Source organism: Indicator indicator, chromosome 10 (genome assembly GCF_027791375.1).
Source record: "Indicator indicator isolate 239-I01 chromosome 10, UM_Iind_1.1, whole genome shotgun sequence".
Lineage (NCBI taxonomy): Eukaryota > Metazoa > Chordata > Aves > Piciformes > Indicatoridae > Indicator > Indicator indicator.
The window spans coordinates 21,835,374-21,857,301 of NC_072019.1; the positions used below are offsets into that span (position 1 = coordinate 21,835,374).

At 37.8% G+C, this 21,928-nt stretch overlaps 1 protein-coding gene across 2 annotated transcripts in view; it reads left to right on the forward strand.

Annotated features, from left to right (window-relative positions):
- MAST2 (microtubule associated serine/threonine kinase 2) overlaps positions 1-21,928 on the forward strand; it is a 183,166-nt gene that overhangs the window by 1,984 nt on the left and 159,254 nt on the right. For both annotated transcript variants that reach the window (XM_054384103.1, XM_054384104.1), the window contains exons 2-3: positions 16,502-16,649; positions 20,103-20,245. In XM_054384103.1, coding sequence (XP_054240078.1) covers positions 16,502-16,649; positions 20,103-20,245 — 291 coding nt within the window. The remainder of the gene's footprint in view (positions 1-16,501; positions 16,650-20,102; positions 20,246-21,928) is intronic.

Consider the following 21,928-nt stretch of genomic DNA (forward strand, 5'->3'; position numbering starts at 1 on the left):
TGTAAATGCAGTAAGTGCTTGGAAATAAATAGATCTGTTGGACAAATTTAATAAACAGGGCAATTAATTCTACTCACATTTCTGTCATTAATATCAATCATTCAGTATCTCTTTAAACATCAGGAGTTGGTAGTGTGGATGTGGTGGAAAGGGCCTCCTGAGATGCAAAAGATTGTGATACTCCATTTCCATTGATGCATCATGTAGCTTGACAAGTATTTCCTTTGGGGCCACTTCTGATTTAAGTAGCCCTGTTGTTTTCAAGCCTGTAGTGTGACCTCAGCGTTACCAGTGCAGCAGTCTGCACAGCTGCTGAGAACTGTTTTGAATTAAATTCAGATTTCACAGTTTGTTTGCCATACATTTGGACAAGTTTGTGGTTGGGGGAGACTGAGCTACTGTGATATTGGAAAAAGTACTTATCAAACTGTGACTGTAGTAGTTAAATTGCTGTGCTGACCTTTAGGCCTTTGAAAACTCGGTCCTTTAATGTGCTGTGCTTATAGTTCTGACGTGTACATGCGATTAAGGTTCTCACTTTTTTAAGAGTTATGTAAGAACATAAAGACGACTGTACTTGGTTGCATTAGAAGTCCCTCTAGCCCAGTATCCTGCGTCTCTGAGCTGCCAAAAGCAGATGCTTGGAGAAGAGTATAGTATATATTGAGGAAATACCTCTCCCAGCCTCCAGTAATTTGTGGCTTGCAGGTTTCCGGAACTAGAGGTGATATTTGTTTTTAGTGCCCTGAGTGGTTTTTTTCTTCTGTGAATTTGTCCAATTGGTATTTGAAACCATGTATGTTTGCAGCATCCACAACATCCTGTGGCTGAGTGTTGTAAGGTTTAAACACATTTTGTGTGGAAGACCTACTTGTTTTTGTTTGGTTTTAAACTTTCTACCTGCTTGTTTCATGCCTTGTTTGTTAATTTTTGTGTTGGAAGAGGTGGTGAAGAAGAGGATCCATGTTCTTCTGTGTGGCTTATGGGTTCATAGCTTTTTGTTTTATTACCATCCCTTGCTTGTGACTTTTCCAGGGGATTGTAAAGAAGTGACTCAATCCTTTTCATTGTCATTTCTCTCTTCTTTGCACCTTTTGCAGGTCTGTTCCTGATAAGAAGCACTGGTAGCAGGGGTCAGAGGAAGAGTGTTTGAGAACATTAACCAGGACTGGCCACAGTACTGCAGCATATGACATGCTGTAAACTTGTACAGTGTATTAGGTTTTGTTCTCTGAACTTGCTTTTTCATGGCGATCTTTAAGCCTTGAGTTGCCATTTCTGTGGAGCTGTATATTACAACTCCACAATCACTCTTTCAAGTGGTAATAGCTAATCACTAGCTATTGGTGCTATTGGTACTTTGTCATCGTATATATAAATTTAAGATTTTTTTTTTTTACACTGCATCACTTTACATATATGTACAGTTAATCATATCTGCAATTTTGCAGCCCACTTAAACAGTATCATTAAGGTCTTCTTCAGATCTTTGGTCTTTGCTTTTGCAGCCTTGAATAACTTTAAGCAAACTCTGTCAGGTAAATGCTGAGCTTCTTTGAAAGATTTTGCTTTAAAATGTTGAAAGTGTTGATCCTAGAACAGATCCTTTTGGAACTCCACTGGTGATCTCTCTTTTTTTGGGAAAAAGGTCAATTCTATCAGATTACTTCCTATCTGTTAATCAGTCATTTATTTATAGCTGAATTGCCTGTGACAGTTGTTTCATTGAGTGAGGGCATCTTTATGAAAATCCAGGGGGGCTATGTTTCACAAAGTATCAGCTTAGTCATTGCATGCTTTCTGACCACATTGAAAGAGAAAAATGGAAATTGGAAAGTTGCTGTGCTTATGAATGACAGTCACTGTCATCCAGAGGCACATTTAAAAGCATTATTACATAATTAGTCTGAGACTGTTTATTGTGAAAGATCCCACATTGTCACAGGTGCTTGCATGAGCATTTTCTACTTCAGGTAGAGTTCAAAGTTCAAAGTTACCATGTAAAGGATTCTGCAATGTCTGAAAGATATGACTGGATGAGTTTCATGATACAAGTATACAAGATGATGGTTGGTGTATGGAAGGTAGATAAGAAACAGCCAGTGGCTGCTTTCCTAGTGGACAGTAAGTTATCCATGGGACAGCAATGTGCCTTTCTGGCCAAGAGGGCCAATGGCATCCTGGTCCTGCAGGTCTAGGGAGGTTCTCCTCCCCCTCAACTCTGGCCTTGTGAAATCACACCTGAAATACTATGTCCTGTTTTGGGCTCCCCAATTCAAGAGAGACAGGGATCTGCTGAAGAGAGTCCTATGGAGATATACAAAGATGATAGTGGGGCTCGAAGAGGATTTATTAGTTGATTCCATGATTTTGTGATTTTGAAAGGTAATAAAGAGATGAAAGAGAAAACAGTGGAGTGTCAAGCAGTTCAAGGAAGTGGTGGAGGGACTGGTCGAGGTGGGATTTTCAGTTAGATGGACCCTTTTGTCTTGTATGAAGTTTAACTTGTTTGCTGTTGACAGAGTTGAACTGAAATGTTGCTAAACCTGGTGGCTCCCCTGCTGGATGTATGTTCATTGTGTGATACCAACAGGCAAGCTGCATATTGAGAAAGATGAAAAATCTCCTTAATCCTTTTTGGGATTTTGGGGAATTTTGGGAGCCCATTCTATAGGACAGTCAGTGCAGTAGGCTATCTCTAGTTGCGAAGTTTGAGCTTGAAGAAAGGTGATCTTCTGTCTTCCCCAGACAGTACATTTTGTTGTTTCTGCATTGGGTAGAACATATTTCCTGGGCTATGAGCATGTGACTGATTTAACAATCTAATAATTTTACTCTTTATAGTCATTTGGAACTGTAGTGCTACAAACTTTCTGAGAGTAACAGAAGTGTTCCTTTATCTCCACCTGTCTGAAATTTCTTAGATCTGTATGTCCTAAAGCCAGAATGGATTACTGTGATTATCCAGTATGATTTCCCCACATAAGCAGACTGTAGAGTTTTCCTGAAAGATAAATTAAAACATCTCTTAGAAATTGATCTTATCTTAGCCTTACATCATGGTGTGTCTCTCATCTCTTCTGGAAAGCTCTGTCAGTGTTTAATTAGTCCTGAAGTTAGGAAACTAAACCACATCTTATTTCAAGGCTTGCTTTGTCTAGTGTCCAATTTCCAGCTGTGGAATATGCCTGTGCTAGCACAGGCAGTAAAAATTCTCTGCTATCTGATATATTTTCCATGTATGAGTTGGATCAGAGGACACCTGAGTTCTTTTGCTTCATAAAGCTGAGGTCTTCTGCCGTTTGAACTTTTCCCCCTCCCTGTATTTGGCGTGTGTGCACCTAAAATAGGTGCACATCAAAAATTCTGTTAGCAGCCTGGAATGGTTTGATCACAGGCAAGGTTACTTCTCCACTGCTCTTTGATATTTGTCTTTTCACAGTTTTGAGGATTGCATTGCCACAGTTGGGTGTGTCCTATGAGAGAGATTTTTATGTCTGTGTGGACATTTCTACTCCCTGTATTCAGGATATTGTACAAATCAGTCCCAGACTACTTAGAAAGCTTATCCCCCCTTTCATGCTGTCTTCCTATTTGGATTTTTAAAAAATCTTTTTAGAAGGAAAGCATGACAAAGGATCTTTTTGACTGACATCTCACCCTGTTCTTTTTTTTTGAAAGCAGTCAGTGACCAAGAGGGAGAAACTGGCCAAACCCCAAAGTGCTAGTCAAATTTGTTTTGTTTCTACAGCTGCAAAGAAGCTGTTACCATGCTTTCCTTGCTGTGTGGCAAGCCTGGACATTGGGGAGATCTTTCATTTCTCCTAATTGGAACTTCTGTGTTTCAACTATAAGAAGTGTTTTATCTTTATATTGTTTGTTGTTGTGGTTTTTTTTGTTTGTTTGTTTGTTTGTTTTGTTTGTTTTCTTCTCTGTGTAGGTGCCATCAAGGCCATTAAAGGCAGTACCTGTGCTGTGATGGGCTTTGTACATAACCAAAGAACACCAAACTGTTATGAAATTATGTCTGGCATGGGTCTTGTCTTTTATTTGGTAGGTGAAGAGGCAAGCTTTGGAGTTCTGTTGGCGTTTTGCTTCTTAGCTTTCTCTACATCCCTGCTTCTTGGGCTGCCATCAGAGTTCTTTTGCAGCTCTTGTTCTGCTCCCCCAGCTTTGTCCCTATGGTTAACAGCTCCAATAGTCAAAGGTGTTTCTTCTAACTTTATATCAAAATTTACAAGCTGGGATGAAATTTATTCTGAAGATGGTAGCTTATTTCTAGAATTCAAGCAAATAAACAGAATCAAATGGATGTGTCACTGGAAATGTAGTTTGCAATTAAATGTAGTTTTTAATATTTGCATTACAAAATCTGTAAAAGCAAATACAGATTAAACATAGCCAAATATGTTCCTTATTGCCCCTTTTATCCAAGGAGAGATGGAGTGCTTCTGACTTCTAAAAGATCAGGAACCATCTATTTGCATAAATACTTCTTGCCACTTTTTCTAGGATATTGGTGCACTTTAGGGCTGATTTTTAGGGCAATTCTGTCCTTTGCCTGTTTCATGAAGGGAGCTAGAGAAAGTTGTAAGGAAGACATTGGTGAAGACTCCTAAATTATGAGCCATGGATGTAATTTACCATTAAAAATTCAATTACTGTTTATAGATAACCGACTTCCTTTTCCCATTTCTCTTTCTTTGTGGCTGTCTAACTCTTTTTCTTATTTCAGGCAGAGAAAAAACAAAAAAAAAGGTGGATTTATTGATTTTTTTTTTTTTTTTTGGGTAAAAGTTTATGGTTGACTGACAGGCATTCTTCCTCATCCTAATAATTTTAGTTCTTAAGCTTACTGCTTTCTCTATGGAGAAATAAAGGTAGTGAAGAAGCTGGAACATAGCTGCAGAAGGAGCTTGTCCCTGTGACATGTATGGTTCTGTCTCTCTTTTGTTGTGTCCTCTTCCTGGGGGCCCAAGAAAAGAAGCCAGAAAGAACAAACCTCTCAATGGTCTGTAAGTATGTCTTGCTGCCTTTCATAAGCTGATTCTTGTTGATGCCAGAGCATCAGCTGCTTGACTTCTTAATTAGCCATAGTTTTGCCTTTCTGTATTTTGATGGGGTTGGGCAGCGGTGGCAGCTGCTGGCAGCATGTCCCTCTGAGTTCATTTGTATGTTCATACTAATGTTTAGAAATCCAGGGTGGGAGTGATGTAAAGTGACTGAAGACTAAATCCAGACAAAGGGTCTGGATAGAGTCAAGTGATCAATTCTGCAATTTGCTTGTTTGATAATAACAGAATTGGGCCAAAAGATTCATCTAGGAGCAGACAAAAGGAATGTAGAGTCAAGTGACCAATTCTGCTTGGGCTTGTTTGATTACAGCAGCATAGCCCCAGAGGGCATATGGTATCTGTCTGGCCTGATACCATAAAAACATCACCTCCCTTGAAGTTGAATATTAATGGACAAACCTAATTTGTTGAAATTGATTTGTGTAAATCAATAAGTAGGTAGGCATTGCATCAGCAGGTTAGATGAATCAGCTCACGGATGTGAGATTTCAAGTTCCTGTCACAAGTGAAGGATAAAAAAGATTGTATACTAGCCACATACATTTCATATCTTGCTGATTAGGATAGGTAGGCAGGCAGTGGAGAGATTATGAGTGTATAGGTATTCACATGGCTGATGATTTGCATTCAAGTTCAGCTGTCCCTTGTATTTGTCAAAAAGAAGTATAGAAGTGAAGAAGCCAAGAGAAGTCTTCTATCAGAAGTAGGTGGATTTGTTGTGGGACTGCTTGTGTTTAGAATCATAATCAATTATGAGCTTGAAGGGAAAAGCTGCTGCTACTTAGTATTTGTTACAGAGCACTTGAGGATAACAGTGGGGTGCTGCCCAGGGCTAGGGTTAAGCCTCTGCAAAAGCCTCACAGTGACTGTGGATATATTCACAGCTTTGTGCTCTGGAAAACCAAGTACTGTCTGTCTGTTTCACGAGGGAGGAATGGTTATGCATTCTTGACTTTATGCTTAGAAGGTGACTTACTTGAGCAAGATAATATGCCTTCTTATGCACAGAGACTGTGAATGTTAACCTGCCTGATAAGGTGATTGTTTCTAGAAGCAATTATTTTTTTTTTTATCTGATATAGGTTATTTTTATTGCCTGAGCTGCCTGTTGTGCTCCATAAGCCAAAACAGCTTTGGTGCTTATAAGAAATGCAGTGAATTATTGTAGATACCATGATAGGCATTTATTTAAAATAAACTTAAAAAGAAAGTTATTATTTAATTCTTATTCATGTAACATGGATAACTGAAGCTAAGGAAGCAGTGAAGACCACCAGTTTAGTGAGCTGTTTGAGACTAAACCAGAAAGCTTTGTCACCACCCATAAAGACCTTGTTCTTAAAGAATCACAGGAGCTGAACAGACAGGTCATGTAGAGTGCTGGCAATTTCACTTTTACATCAAGTGATGATGTGCTGTGGTTAGTGTGATATAGTAGTTCCAGATTGAAAATCCAGCACTAATAAATACTCTAGCTTGTCAGGTTTTGCTATTTGGAGTTACGGAGGTCTGTTGTTTACATGGAAGATGGAAATAGGTGATCTCTAGAGGTCCCTTCCAACTCCTAACATTCTATGATTCTATGACACTATGCTTATTTCCAGGAAAAAATAAATCATGCCTTTGCTGGTAGAACTGCATTGTAAATATTTTCTTATTCGTTACACATATAATAAACAATTTAATAATAAAATAATTTCTAAAACCTTCCAGTTGGTCTGGATTTTCATGAATGTGAAAACAAGATGGGGCTTTAAAACATGGTTCCATGTACCTGTTTAAATTTCCAGGAACAGATAGTCCTGTTAGGGTTGGATTGTAGGAAGTTAAAGAATTTTTGAAATGTAATTTCTGAGTCAGTTTCAATCCAAACCTGTCTTCATGAGCTGTCTGTATAGATTGTCTCTAATGCTTTTTTTGCACATAGTGTGAGAAGTAATCCTCCATAAACATTTTCAACAGTATGAAGCCAAAATAAATTATTTAACTACTTAATTGCATGAGACTTGGATAATTTTTTTTTTTGCCTTTAATGTGTCATGCTAATATTTCTGACGCTCTTGTAGGTGTTGGTTATTTCAGCTAATTCTGCTAATAGTAAAAATACTGAACAATAGTTTCAATGAGAAGCTGAATGTCAGTGCACTTCTGGAACACTGCATGTGTTATGTGCATGCTGTCCAAACATCGAGCAGTTCATAAAAGATAGATTTTTGCTTGTATCAGGCTACATTCTCTCAGCTGTGATTTCTTGCAATGACTGTCAGCTGTCTTTATGGAAATTAGCTCCATGTGCACAATGCATGTTTATCACTTGGAAGTGTTAGCTGCTAGCACATCAGAATTTTTTTTGTTAAGTCCTGTCATCCCTGGTGATTTTTCCCTATTAGATCTGATGGAAGAATTCACAGAGCAGTTTGTCTTTCGAGAGAAAATACAGAATGATTACAATGGTAAAGAAATGCTACCCTGCAGCGTGTAGAAAGCAATTTTACTGAAGACTGAACTATGTGCACAGTTGGACTCAAACTTGAGGCGTTGTCATTTCTTAATCCAGCCAAGCAAAAATTAAGTACGAAAGGTAGGTCTGCTTAGGAGTGAGGGTAATTAAATCCTGTCTGTGGGATGAAAACTTGTGAAAACATTGTAGCTGCATTTCAGGAAGCTTGGAGATTTTAATGAAATTTAGGTAGATTTCAAATAGATTAATTGATACTCAAACTTTTTCTTTTATCCTTCAAATACACAGCTGTCGTGCTCAGAGCTCAGTAAAAATGTTTTTAAAAATAATTTTCTAATCTGCTTTCCTGGTTCTGTGGTTTATAACTGAAACTTGGTACTGCTCCTTGTGCATGTTTTTTCATGACACTGAAAGTCATACACATGCAGAAGAACTGGAGACACCTGAGTTAGATTGTACAAATGGTTTAAGCGTGGTTCCGTGTTTCCAGGAAGGTTGTCTTACTGTGCAGTATGGATTTCCAGTTATCCCAGGTTTTAAACTTGGAGTTTGCTTCTCTTTGCATTGAGTAACATACGGCTTAGAATCATCAAATTGCATTTCTTTGCACTTTTTCTTGGAATGTAATTTGTCATTACAAAGCAAGTACACAAAATGGCATAGACATTGTTGTCCTTTATGTGGCTTTCAGGGCTTTTTGAAAGCATGTAGAAGACTTGAAGAAACTTCAGTGATGCAAGTAAAGTGTTAAACTCTTGAAAGGGCAAAGTTGGAAGTGAGTATGTAATGGTGACTTGCTGAACAAGAGACTTGTGGAGTCTCTTCTTAGGGAAAAACCTTGATAGGCAAGGAAGTAATTGAAAGTCTTGCAGTTTTTCGATACTTGTTTTGTTGATTTGCTGTTGGATGGTTGTCCTCTGTTCACTGAGGACGAGCTCAGAGGGCTAGCAGCAACTCCTCTTCTATTTTCTGCTATTTTAAAGAAGCCCTAGAGTAAGGCCCTAGAGCAAGGAAATGCAATGCTTAAAATAGGTTTATTAGTCATTAAAATCACACCATATCATAAAAATCACATTTTAATACGGAGCCTTAGAAAGGAAATCAAGTGGTCAGGACTGGTATTAAGTGTACTGGGCAGCACCAGCAGATCAGAGAGTACAAATAAATAAATTACAGACGCTGCTCTGGAGGAAAGCTTAGAAATGAGTTGTATAGTTAATACGGTGACTGACTGGCATTTAGATGTTTGAACATGTAGTCATAGATGGATACAGAGACAAATTAGGAGGAAATATCCTTCTCTGTTTTATTAGGTGATTTAAATTGGATCAGTGCTGTGTGAAGATCTTGGAAAGAATAGGTGACCCTAACATTGACTTATGCATTCAGTTAGTTATTTGTATGTTCTATGTTCTTTGCATCCATCCTTGTTTTTGGGACAGAGGAGAATCTGTTTACAGCATTGTTTTGCCAGTTTAGCAGACACTTTAGCATAAGTGTCTGCTGACTGTAGTCTTTCAGCTTGACATGATGTTCATAAACCTAACAGTTGGGCATTGTTTTTGTTCTCAAACAAAAGGGAAGAAATACATGGCTAGTCCTTGAAGAAAAGTTGGCTGTGGTTTCTTTGGGATGGAACTGGCTTCTTCTGCCTGCTGAGCAGAAGCTTTTTTGCCAGACTATAGAGGCTCAATTTCTTTGTGCAGATAATAAGAATTGTGAATTAGTTTACCTTCTTCTGCTGTTTTGTGATTTCTGTCAACAAAAGCTAAAGATTTAGTGCTTGTTGTGTTTCCAAAGGTTAACTTCATTTCCTTTAGGTCTAAAGCCATTGGTACTTCAGTTTACAGGCTTAGAATGAAATGACAGGGTTTTGTTGTTGTTTTTTTTTTTCCCCCCTTTCTCCTTTTTCCGCATTTTATGTGTGCAGATCTGCTGTTGAATTTGATGGGAAAATTTGTTCTTAGGAAAACTTCACCTAAACGTTTCTCAGTTTTGCTGTGCATTGTTGTGGTCATTCGTGGTAGGAAGTGAGAAGATTCTAGATTGTTCATGGAGACAAAAATATCGATGCCAAAAGATTGGAACTTCCACTGTCACCAAACAACGACAAAGAAGTACTTAATTTTTCTGCCTGCTGCCAATAACGATCTTCCTCAGTGATGGTAACACCAGATTAAAATGTATCTTGATCTTTCTTTGTTATGTGTATGAACAAATGGTGTTCTAACTCTTAGCAAACCATTGTGCCTGGATGGATTTTATTTTGCCACTAATCTCTGTTTAACTGCAGATAGTTCCACTGCTATTACTATCCAGGTGATTAGTTGCACTACATAAAAGCATCCTGGGCAAAAAAAAAGAGTGTAGTTGCAGAGCATTCCTGTCTAGTGCATGCTATTCAAGTGAGCTTTGTAAGTTAAGAGCTGGTCTTAAAATTGTATTGTGTATCTGTAAGTAGTCATTGAATGTCTAATTTGAAAAACTCACCTGAGCAGGGAAAGTTCAGTTCCTGACTTTACATTTTTCTTTTCTGCATAAGCAGCTTCATTTGGAACAAGCCTGGGAACAGCAGTTGGCCACAGATTTTTCTCTTCTAGTCCCCATAGCCTTGGGACAGTTTTTTAAGGGTTGTATCTCATACTGAACCAATAGAGACTTTCATTTGAGACTTCAAAGTTAATGATTCTTAACATTTTTCTTTGGGAATTGCATTTTTTTTGAAAGGAGAACTCTGCACTATCAGTAAACAAGTAATTTTTATACAGCATGCACCTTTTCATACATTGCAGTATTGTTCACTTGCCAAACTTTGCATTTTCAGATGGTATTTTAAATATACTTTATTTGTGCCTTAGACATAGATAATTCTATACTGGTTTGGGTTCCTGTTTGTAATGTGCTTAATTAGGTGAGATTCTCTCTCAGGTCCTACTGCTGTGAAGCAGTTTATGTAAATTCATAAACTTTTAACTTGTCACTAGGTCCTGTTCATCTCTCTCCAAAGACAATCAGGGAGTTTACATTCCCAGTGACAATGACTTGATTGTAACTTTGTTTATAGGCACTAAACAGAATTTACACAGGTGTCAGTAGGTTTTTTTATATCGCTTTGCTGTCTCCCTGGTAATGAAGTGGTGAGACGATGTTTGTAATGTGAGGACAAGTATAGGTAGAGATCTGAAAGCCCACTCACTGGAAAACAACCCCAGTGTCTGTGTTGCAGGCAGTCAAGGTACCCTGCAGAATGTTCTGGTAATTCTCCTTTTCATAGCCAATGAAATCATAGCTCTTTTCACATGCACAGCGTAAGTTACAGCTGTGTTTCTGCTGCTTGTCTGGTTCCTTAAGCAGCTCTCATTCTAGCCTTTCTTACAGCATAAATGTAATAAGAGGCGTTAAATTCAATGCTTTCTGCCTAATAAATATCTGAATAAATCTGAGAGAAACTGGCAAATGAGAAAAGTTTGTTGATACTGTGGATTATGGTCTTTAGCACATCTAAACATACATCTCTGTTTGACTGTATGAAATCTAACAGACAAGAATCTAGAAGATAAATGAGTAGTTGATAACGCGTGGGATGCTAAAGAGAACTTTCAGTAATAGCAGTCAGTAATGTTGGGACACATCACATGCTTGGCATGTCTTCTGAGTTTAATGGAAATAAATTTTCAGAGAGACAGTATTATTGCTGTCTTATAACACCAAATTTTATTACAAATCACATTTTTTTGGTCGTAGTTTTTTAATCCGTACAGCAGACAGGATTCTAATGTGCAGATGATATATTCTAGAGTTGTTCATGTTATTTTTTTTAATTTTCATCTGAGCAGGATTTAATTTCCCTGCTCTTTACCAGCTTTTTATGTTTGAAATACTCTTTCTAGACTACTAGTGGTAAAGAAATGATGTGGCCTTTAATGTACAGTCTCTCTATTCAGACTGGTTTTGTTTTCAATGCAACTAGTGAGCATGTAGTGGGATTTTGAGTCTTGATATATTGATAGTGGTTTCTTTGAGCTTGTGTAAAATTTGATACAGACTTAAGTGGAGGATGTACTACTCTTTCTTTCCTACAAGAAATTCTTTTGGCTGTAGGCATTTGCCAGTTGAACTCAGGAATTGCATTACCCTTTTGTATCTTAGCTGGAAGATCCTGAAGTAGGATCAAACACTTTGCTTGTGTAAACCCTTGTGGTGTTATTTTTGTTTTCATATAAGGACCCAATATACAGGCTGGTATTGTTCAATCACAAATTACCTTGTCTTCTAGACTGTGGTTCCATTAGGAGTAAGACGATTCTGCATCTCAATGATCCTCAGAAATGGGGTAATAATACACCTAGTTGTAAATATTTACTTTTTAACAGACTTTTTAATGCTTCCTGCAGTTGGGAACTCGTGGTGACAAAGTTAACATCTTGAACTTCCCTGGTGTGAAGCAACATTAAAGCTTCTAATTTATTATTTTTAATCGAATGTGCCTTGGAATTGTATTCTTGAGTTGACAAGAAAAAAAACCAAACAACCTTCCCATTGGAAGAACAAGATAAGGAAGGTCGATCTCATAGCATAGGTTTCTGATACTATGTCTTTCAGGAAACATTCCTTTTTTTTTGTTTTTTCTCTGAGGTTTTGTATTTTTTACAGAAGGATTTAAATTTGTTTAACTTTAATGTGTGTTATAACTGCAGGGAAGTGTACAGAGGAAGCTATAGGCACTCAAAATGTTTAATATGTGCATGTTACACTGTGTAACTATTGAAAACATCACTGTGGCAATAATTCTTAGCTTTCTATTAATTTAAATTATTTATTACTGACAACAAATTATTTATTTACTTCTGGTGGGAATGTTGGGATTTATTGCAAAGTTCTTCAAATCTATTAAAGACAAAACTAATATGAATATCTTTTCTGTCCTTAAAACAGTGACTCTTTTATATAATGTAACATTCTGCAAAGGTTTTCTTTCTTGTTAGTGTAGTAAACCAAGATATTATAACCTCTAAGAGGCTGTGTTGATTTAATGTAATTTTCCTTGATTCTGCTCTCTGACATTTTTCAGGATGCTGTTGGCAAGTACATGAGTTAAACAGAGTTAAGAAGAGTCTTAGTTGCAAGTTCTTACTCATCCTATGATTTTGGTCACATTTGGGCTTATGTCAGCTTCCTGGAGGACTGCTGGTCCTCTTCCCTCACTATATCACTTGTAAGGAAGTGCTGCTTTGTATGATGTTACATATGAAATGTAGGCCAAGAAGACAGGTCCTAAGAAGGTTTTTTTTCCCCCCTAACATTCATCTGGTGTTGATCTATCAATCTTACTGTGTGATGTTTAATCTGGTGGTTCAAGGAGGTACTTTGTCATGCATTCACACTTTCAGTGTTCACTTGTGCTTTGTAGATGAGGGATCTGTGCTGAATTACTCTCTTGCAGCACCACTAAATGAACATTAAAAAGCTGCTGAAAATTATTGCCGTGGTATATTATCTTATTTCTTGCTTGAATTTCTTAAGCGACCTTCCCTATGCAATGGCATGGAAAAGATGACTGAGAAGGTTCCTTGTTGCTGTTTTCTGACAGTACCAGATCAGGATTTGAGGATCAGTGTGATCTTATGTATCAGGAAGCACATTTGGTTTCTTGTCTTGTCTGTAGCTATCGTTGTCATCTTTTGTTTCTCCATCTTGCTGAGTGTAACAACCCCTGTGTGAGATTTCAGGCAAGAGAAATGGACTTTCATGTATTCTGAGTGGTGTATACTGTTGGGTTGAACTGAAAGGTGTGGGTGGGCAGGGTGGTAGAGCTGAGCAGATGTTGTGGTAGATGTGCCCTTCAGTGTTGGTCCTGCATCTGCTCCTTCAGTTGGAGCACTACTTTTGATTTAGATATTATCAGATCTGAAAAACCTATGTGCTATGGCTCGAGAAGAAACAGGAATTTGTAATTATTTTTACCTGTTAGAGAGGTAGAGGGGAAAGAGCAAGGAAGTGGGCACATTCTTGGGTTGGTAGGAGTATGTGAGTATCTCTATATTGGGTGGATGAAAATAAATGTGAAATACAGAAGCTGCTTGTAACATCACTTAGAGTACTTTTATTTCTGACTGTACTGGCTTTCCTTGCTTTGGTGCCCTGAATGAATAAATGAATGCTGGTATTTTTCTCTTTTTAAGCTGCAGTTCACTGAGAAAGATGAGATGTATATGGGGGTGTGTGTATTGAGAAAAGATGAATGTGCACCTGAAGGGGAGAACTCCCAAACAACAAAATGAATAGATCTCCCCCAAACCACCAACAAGTTTTGAACAAGTCCCGATTAGAACACTTTTCTTCATGTTCATATTCAAATTTTAATTGCTGTTGGATGTTTTTATCAATATAATAATCTCAAAATTGTTTTTGTACAGTGTTGTTCTGCTATTTTTTGCTGGCAAAGGAATGTCTTGATTTTTTTTTCTCTCAAATGAAGACAAAGTCCTGTTTTCTTGCATGTGTTGGTTTTTGTTCTTTTTTATTGATTTGGATGTTACATTACTTGTTGACTTGGACATTTGTAAGGTGAACCTTTCAAGCTAAGGATGCTACACTAAACTGCCATCGAAATGTGTGAGATACTTTTTGAAAGTGTAGGAACAGCAAAAAAGCAGATGAGAAAATTCTGTGTAGCCTTATCCCTGTTTCCTGATGCTCTTTCCTGCGTCCCCTTTCTCAAGTTCTCTTTTCTGGCATTTGTGCTGGCTAGGAGGAGCAGGACTTCAAGGGAGTGGTCCAAAGCCATGGTTTAAATAAGGGTTATTCTGTTGCTGTCTGGATGGAGAAGTATTTGGCAGGGATGGGCAGCAGATAAGCAGGCAGAGCATGGTCTGTGAGGAGGACCAGCAGCATTGGGGAAGTAGCTAGATATTGAAGGATGCTGGAAACGTTTGTTGGAATGGAATCATAAGCAGTGTGAAAGGATAGGTTGGATGATATCTTAAATGAATTTGCTTGTAGCGGGGAGTGCACATGTGGTTTTTTTTGAAGTGTGGTAACTTTGGACTGTCACAGATTTTAGGTGTTAACAGGCATTTAGGACAGACCATATTAAAAGTGTGTTTATCTTTCTGTATATCTGCTTACAAACATGCATACATACGTAACTGTAGTCTGTCCTGGCAAATAGAACCTGCAAAGACCTTCTGCCCTTGGCCTCTGCAGCTTTCATAGGCGTGCTGGTGGACTGCTAATGTTACAATTTAAAATGACTTAGTCATCTCTCACACATAATGTAAGCTATTCAGCTCTCAAATAGCAGAAATACAGAAGTGTAGGCTATTGGAAATTAAAATCTTCAGTACCTTTGTGGAAAAGGTCAAAGGCAAATGAAAATGTGAGGGTCTTTCTCCCAGGGTGTGTATGAGGAGCTTTAAGATTAAACCAGTTTTCAGCTCAAGCATTTTTTCCCATCTCAAGTCACTTATTTTTCTGCCTCTTCCCACCCTTGCACCAGCACAAATGTTTGCAGCTGAGTGATGAACAGGATAAGTCAACTGATCTGCTTCAAGTTACGTGTGCCTCTCTCTTGATCTGGTTTAGACACTGTGGTGACTGAATGCCTTAACTAACCAGAAGAAGAAATTATATTGGCACAGTACCTCTCAACATGTGTACCACCGAAGCAGATGCAGAGCAAAGTATTTCTGTCCCTCAAACCAATAACAAAGTAATTTACTCTTATGAGGTGCCAAAATGTTTCACGATTAAAAGGAGATGGAGTCTAAGGTTGTGAATGAAATATCTTGACATCTTTAAGATGTGTGGTCCTGGTCTGTATTTGATAGTTTGAGGCATAACACTGACTAGACTGAATGGATTTGAATTAATGACTTCAGAAATAAATTTTGACTGAAATCTGCAAATTTGAATTAAAACCTGCTACTGGTAGATTAGTTTTTGATTTAAACGTGATTTAAAACTCTAATAAACCATCTGGTGATGTTTTATACAGGGAAAACGTTCCTTTCAGTTTATTTTCTATCTCAGATGAGATTTTATGAGGATAAGCATGGCTTGAAGTGCTCTATAGCTAACAAGAGGCATTTGAAATACAATGGAGCAATCCACTAAGATGTGTAGAACATGTTACACTACTGTAGAGAAGGGAAAACTTGTTCCAAGTTCCTCTGTATAGGCTGTAATGGGAAAGTGTCACATAGTGTGCAAATCCATGTAGGATAGCTACACTCATAATTCTTCTTTGGGTGTGAAATGAGTTTGACACCTCCAGAACAAATGCATGGGGAAAGCACTGTGGTTGTGCTTGCCAGTGTTCTGCCTACTGCTGTTCTGATGGAAAGTTTGCTGTATGCTGTGAAAGGAATTTACTTGTGTAGGAGTGTTTCTGACACTGTTGATAGTAATAACAAAGACATTACCCAAAGGATGATCTCTTTCCTAATTATTATTTAGTTATACATGTGGTCCTATAGTAGAGCTGTAACTTATAATAGGAGTTTTGGGTTGCAGTTAGACACACCAACAGTTTCTTTATAGGTGTATTACTCATAGACTTGCATAAATGTTCAAGAAACTTGGAGAAACTATACTCTGCTTTAGCAGGAAATAGGTTAAATCAAAGCTGAGCCTGACTTAAGTAGCCTCTTTTTGTAACTACTCCAAGAGCAAGTAACTGCTATGGCATGGTTGCCTTATTCTGTCTATTACTGAGGATATTCCTTACCTCAGTGCTGTTCAAGGATTTCACTGTGATCTTGTGATGTCCACAATAGAGGGATTTTACAAGCCTTTTTTTTGGTGTGTGTGGGGGGTGTGTGTGTGTGTGTGCAAGCATTTGTTTGTGTGTTGGGTTTTTGTTTTTCTTTCTAAATAGCCTCATTTGTGCTTTGGAGATTGTATGTTTCAGAAAACAGATACTTAGCTGCCATTGACAAACTTCTGTTTGGTTTTCTTTCTACAGGAGATGATAACAGAGTCCACTCCGTTACGTTGCAGGAAGCTCAGCAATCCTGACATCTTTTCATCTGCTGGCAAAACCAAGCTCCATCGTCAGCTAAGTCAAGATGACTGCAAGCTACGGAGAGGTAGTTTGGCAAGTTCTCTGTCAGGTGTGCCATTTTGTCAATCATATGACAGTTCATTAGTACTAAAGATGCATTCTTACTTGTTGGCATAAGATCTGTGATAAAAAATGTTGTTGTTTCTTTAAAACTAGAGGTGACCTCTTGTTGTATGTAAGAGAAAGATGCCTGAGTAGGCTGATTGCCTATTTTACACGTTAGTGCCAGAACAAGAAGGGTTGGAAGCTCTTAAGTGAGAGAGGAGGAGGGTGAAATCACCCTTTTGGCAGCAGCATGAGCTTGATTTACATGATTGTGAAAATACATTCAGTCTGGTTCCTCTTTTCTTTTTATTTTTGTATGTGATACATAGTATACATTTTGTATATTTTAATGTTTGGGGTTCTAGGTATAACAGAATTAAATAAGGAGTAAAGTATGCCTTTTTTTTAATTTTGTTGTGGCCTGATATTAATGTTATATTTGTAATAAGTGTCTTGTTTTTGAAAAATGGAAACATTCATAGTATTTTGGACTCCTTTATGTTTGTTCTCTATGGTAGGTTAATCACTAGGGGAGAACAGAATTTGGTTAACTATACAGCTTTTGGCCAGTTACAACAGTCAGACATTACTGCAGTGTATAGTGATAGTGTAGTGGTTTTTTTTTTTTTTTTTTTTTAAACCTTGAGCAGAAGTAAGCAATGTTAAATAGAAGGAAGCAGGAAAACTGGGCATGTTTTGTTTATTTCTTTTAAATAATTTTTCTGTTTGGAGACAGCATTCCTGTCAGTTTTCTGTTCTGAAATGATAATGTTCTTCAGAAGCTGTTGCTACATTTTAATGACTTTTCAGTCTACTATACCATGATTTAGGAAGGGGAAAAGAGCCACAACAAGATAGGTTTGACCCAACTGGATGAAGAAAAATGTTAATGTTTAGATACATATTTTAATTCTGGGTGTTTGGAACATATGTAGAACTTAAGGCAAGGCAGGGAAAGGCTTTAGCTCCAAGCTCCATCCCCACAATAACTCTACCTTTTTTTTTACAAAAGGTATAGATGGTGTCTTCCTGGATTCAGGTTTTGTGGAGCTAAAAGGAGATATCATAAAATAATTCAGATTGGAAAAGACCCTTGAGATCATCAGGTCTCTATGAAGTTCACTACTAAACTGTATCACTAAGTGCCACCTATCAATGACCTTTAAACACATCCAGGAGTGGTGACTCCACCACCTCCCTGGGCAGCCAGTTCCAATACTTGACTACTCTTTCAGTCAAAAAATTTTTCCTAATGTCTAGACTAAACCTACCCTGGTACAGCTAGAGGCCATTCCCAATTGTTCTACCACTAATTAGGTGTGGTAGACGAGACCAGCACCTGCCTCTCTGTGTTGCCCTTTCAGGTAGTTGTCGAGGGTGATGAGGTCGCCCCTTAGTTAAACAGTGCCAGTTCCCTCAGTTGCTCTTCATAAGGTTCATTCTCTAGGCTCTTTACCACTTCAGCTGCTCTTCTTTGCACTCATTCCAGCTCCTCAATATCTTTCTTGTATTGAGGTGCCCAAAACTGGACACAGCACTTGAGGTGTGGCCTCACCAATGCCCAGTAGAGGGGAACAATCACTTCCCTACTCCTGCTGGTCACACTATTTCTGATACTGGTAACTATATCTTATGGAGGAGATTTAAATAATATTAATTTTGTTCTCAAGCACTGGCATTTTGACCTGTTAGATAATTACACGAGTTTTATCAATATTATAGGATATCTTTGTTACTGCTTTACTGAGATAGATACAGCAGTGTACATTTCTGCAGTTTTATATCTTTGCAGGCAAGAGGAGTTATTATGTTTATGCCTAAATTTGAAAATGAGCAAATTGTGATAATCGTGTCCACAGCTGTAGACAGCTTCAGTGAGACTGGGAAAAAGGTACTAATACAGAATATCTTCATTTGCTAGCCAAAGCTGAGCCTTCTCATCCCTCAGAGGCTTTGAATCATTCTATTAATGAGTATGTGGCCCATAGCTTGTCACTTTCACAGAAAAGTAACATAAACAAGTTAAAAACTCACCCACCCCCCCCCAAAGATACCACTCTCCCAGCATCATGGCTAGTGGCAATGTGTGACATACTGTAGCTGCTTTTATGTATTGAAGGCAATGTATCACTTCTAATGTGAAATTGACTTTGTAAAGTAGCTTGCTGCCTCTGAGAAGTATTTTTTCTGTTGTAAGACTTCCTCCTGCTACTTATCGCAACAAAAATCTTAGTCTCCTTAGTCTTCCTTAATCACTTTGTCCTTAGTGATTCCTGTGGTATCTGAGCATGTAATAATCTGTTGAATGGAGCTCTCTTGATCATGCTCGGAAGGAAGGGTGTGTCATTAGTCTCACAGTTCAGATTTTAAGGAAAAGAAGTATTTTTCACTCCCATTTTGCAGATGGTGAAGCTGAGGTACAGAGGCTGACTGACCAAAGTTACAGAGGAAGTCATCTGGAAGCTAATAATGGAACCCAGATTTGCAGACTTTCTCACTTGCATGTTTTTAACCACAAGACTGTACTTCTCTTTTGTGAATGACATTGTACATAAAAGTCAATTGTCAAGCTTGACGGGAGTCAAAATATGATCTGCTTTGACTATAGCTCTTTCTCATTGTGGAAACACAGAGCTTGACTTTTTTTTAAAGGAGTATTATACTGACTAGGAAAAAAAGAAATGTACTGAGCAGATCCTTTTGAGTGATTGCAGGAAAGTGCAGTGGTGTGAACTTGTTGAGATAGGAACTTCTCACTGTTTGCTTATGTAGCATGGGAGATTAGCATCTGCACCAATTCATCAGATAAAGGGAGACTTGGGAAAGTTACAGAATGTTTTGCTTTTAAGGTAACACAATATTGCTGAAGTGCTGAAGAGTGACATTTTTAGACAGAAAATAGCCATCCATGGTTCAAAGCAAACCATTGTTTAAATATACACTATATTCTGAACACAGCTGCATAAAATATACTGCTGAATGTTCCACAGGGTTGGAGAAAGTAGGGATGTCTGAATGGCTAAGCTGTTTAAAAGAGGTAACATTTTACAACCATGAATGTGTTTTCATAAGAATTTTAAAAATTACATTAAAGATATTTTGCAGCATTAACATTGCCTTTCTATAGGGCAATAAATTGTTTAATTGGCAGCAAATACTGTTTCCTTTATAAGATGTGTGAGGTATAAAAAGGTATAAAGTGATAGAAATCTGTTTCTACAAGGTTTTGGATTTACCCATTACCTCCAAATGTAAACTAGATATTTTGGAAGTAGTTACCAAATACTGTGAATTTACAAGTCGTGTGCTCTTACAAGTTTTAACCTACTAAAACTTGAAATTACTTTTTTATCAAATGCTTTTTTGTCCACATGCAGTAATTGTTTTCAGCATCGTATTTTGAACTTGCAAACTTGTTCAGAAACAAGCTGACAGTATTTTGGTTTTGTTTTTAAAGGAAAACAGCTACTTCCTTTATCAAATAGTGTCCACAGTGGAGTGGGACAGACAATATGGCAGCCACCTGGAGATACCTCAAACCTGGTCCGCATGAGAAATCAGTCTCTAGGACAATCTGCTCCTTCACTTACTGCTGGTTTGGTGAGTGAGCCTGGGAATACTCATGATGATTTTGTGATATAAATAAAAAGTGGTGTGATCTTGAGATTTAGTTTTACCTTGCTTTCTCTGCTCCTGCTCACTGAGTGCAGCATTTTGTTCCTGTGAGCCTTTTCTAGGGTAGAAGGTGAATTAGGATTGGAAGATGTTCATCCTGCTTCTGACAAAAAGCAGGCAAAAAATGTGTGTGAAGAACATTTTTTTTCACTATTTGAACTATTAGACATTGGAATAAACTCCCAAGAGAGGTGGTAGGTTTTCCCCTGCATTAGACAATTTCAAGGCCCAGCTTGGCAGGGTGCTGGACCATCTCATTTAAACTATATTCTTACCCTGAAAGTTTGGTCTAGGTGATCCTTGAGGTCCTGGTATTCTGTGAATCTATGAATTAATTTCTTTTGGGGGATGTTCTTTCTCTACTACTTAAGCTGCCTGATACCTGAAATAAACTATCACTGGAAGTCTAGGTAGATGTAAGCATGGGAACATGAGCATTTAAAACAAGTTGAATTGAGAAACAGCTTTCTGAGTAGTTACCTCTGCCCCTAGAGAATAGCTAGAGGTGAAGCTGAAAGGGCTAACTGTCCAAGAGCTGGAACTGACATCTGTTCTCCTGTGTGGTTTCTGTCAAAAGGTTTTGGTAAAGTGAATATTTCTGAAGAATGTCGCACGTATTAAGTTAGCATTTTTTAAAGAAGAGAATATTCTATATGGGAAGGAAAATCAGATGGCTATAGTTAAGATTGAATTGCTAACCAAAAGGAGCATATGTTTTTGTAGATGTTCCTTATTACCTCTAAATACCTAAGATCACTGAAGTGTAAGGAGAAGAAAAACATAAGAGGAGGAAAAGACAGTTATTTGAGAGCAGTCATATATGCAACAGAAATTGTTGCTGAATGGTAGACTGAAAGAAAAGCTAGAAGCTTTTTTTGTCAAATTTCCATTGAGTTGCCTATATAACAGATTTTACTCAAATGAGGAAAATTTGGTGTACACTACTTAGAGCTGCAAGCCACTGGGTAAATTTATATTACATTGTAAGACTGTTTAGAAGCAAAGATCCATTAACTAAAAGGGTGTGCCTTTTATGTAACCCTGAAATTGTTAGCCCTTAGAATTTTTTGGGGGATCCTAGACAGGTTTCCACCACCAGGCTACAAACAAACTTCAAACCTTTGAAGTTCGAAAATTCACCCATTTGTGTAACCACTAACTGTGATTTCACAATAAAGCATTTGTAGTCTTAGCATTTTCAGACATGCTACTATGTTGAAATTCTTCTGATTTGATTTAATTGTATTGTGTCTTAGTTTGGTTGGCTGTTCAGGGTTTGCCTTAAATTTCTCTGCTTAGCAGTGGTTGTAATTTGACCGTATCAGCTGAAAGGGAAAATGCCGAACTTGACATCTAAATATTTATATGATGGGGATTAAAAAAAGTACTATAATAAAATACAGGCATGTTCTCTAAAGGCAAACAAATATCTTGAAGCTTCATAGCTTAGGTTAATGAAAATAACTTTGCTTTAAAGCAAAGAATTAATTCTCAGACATTTAATTTGGAATACTAGTTCATTGCTTAACAGTTGTTCCCAATTCAGGTTGCTGTAGGTGGGTTTGTGTGTTTCAATTCTGCACACTGCTAATGTGATGTATTTTCAGT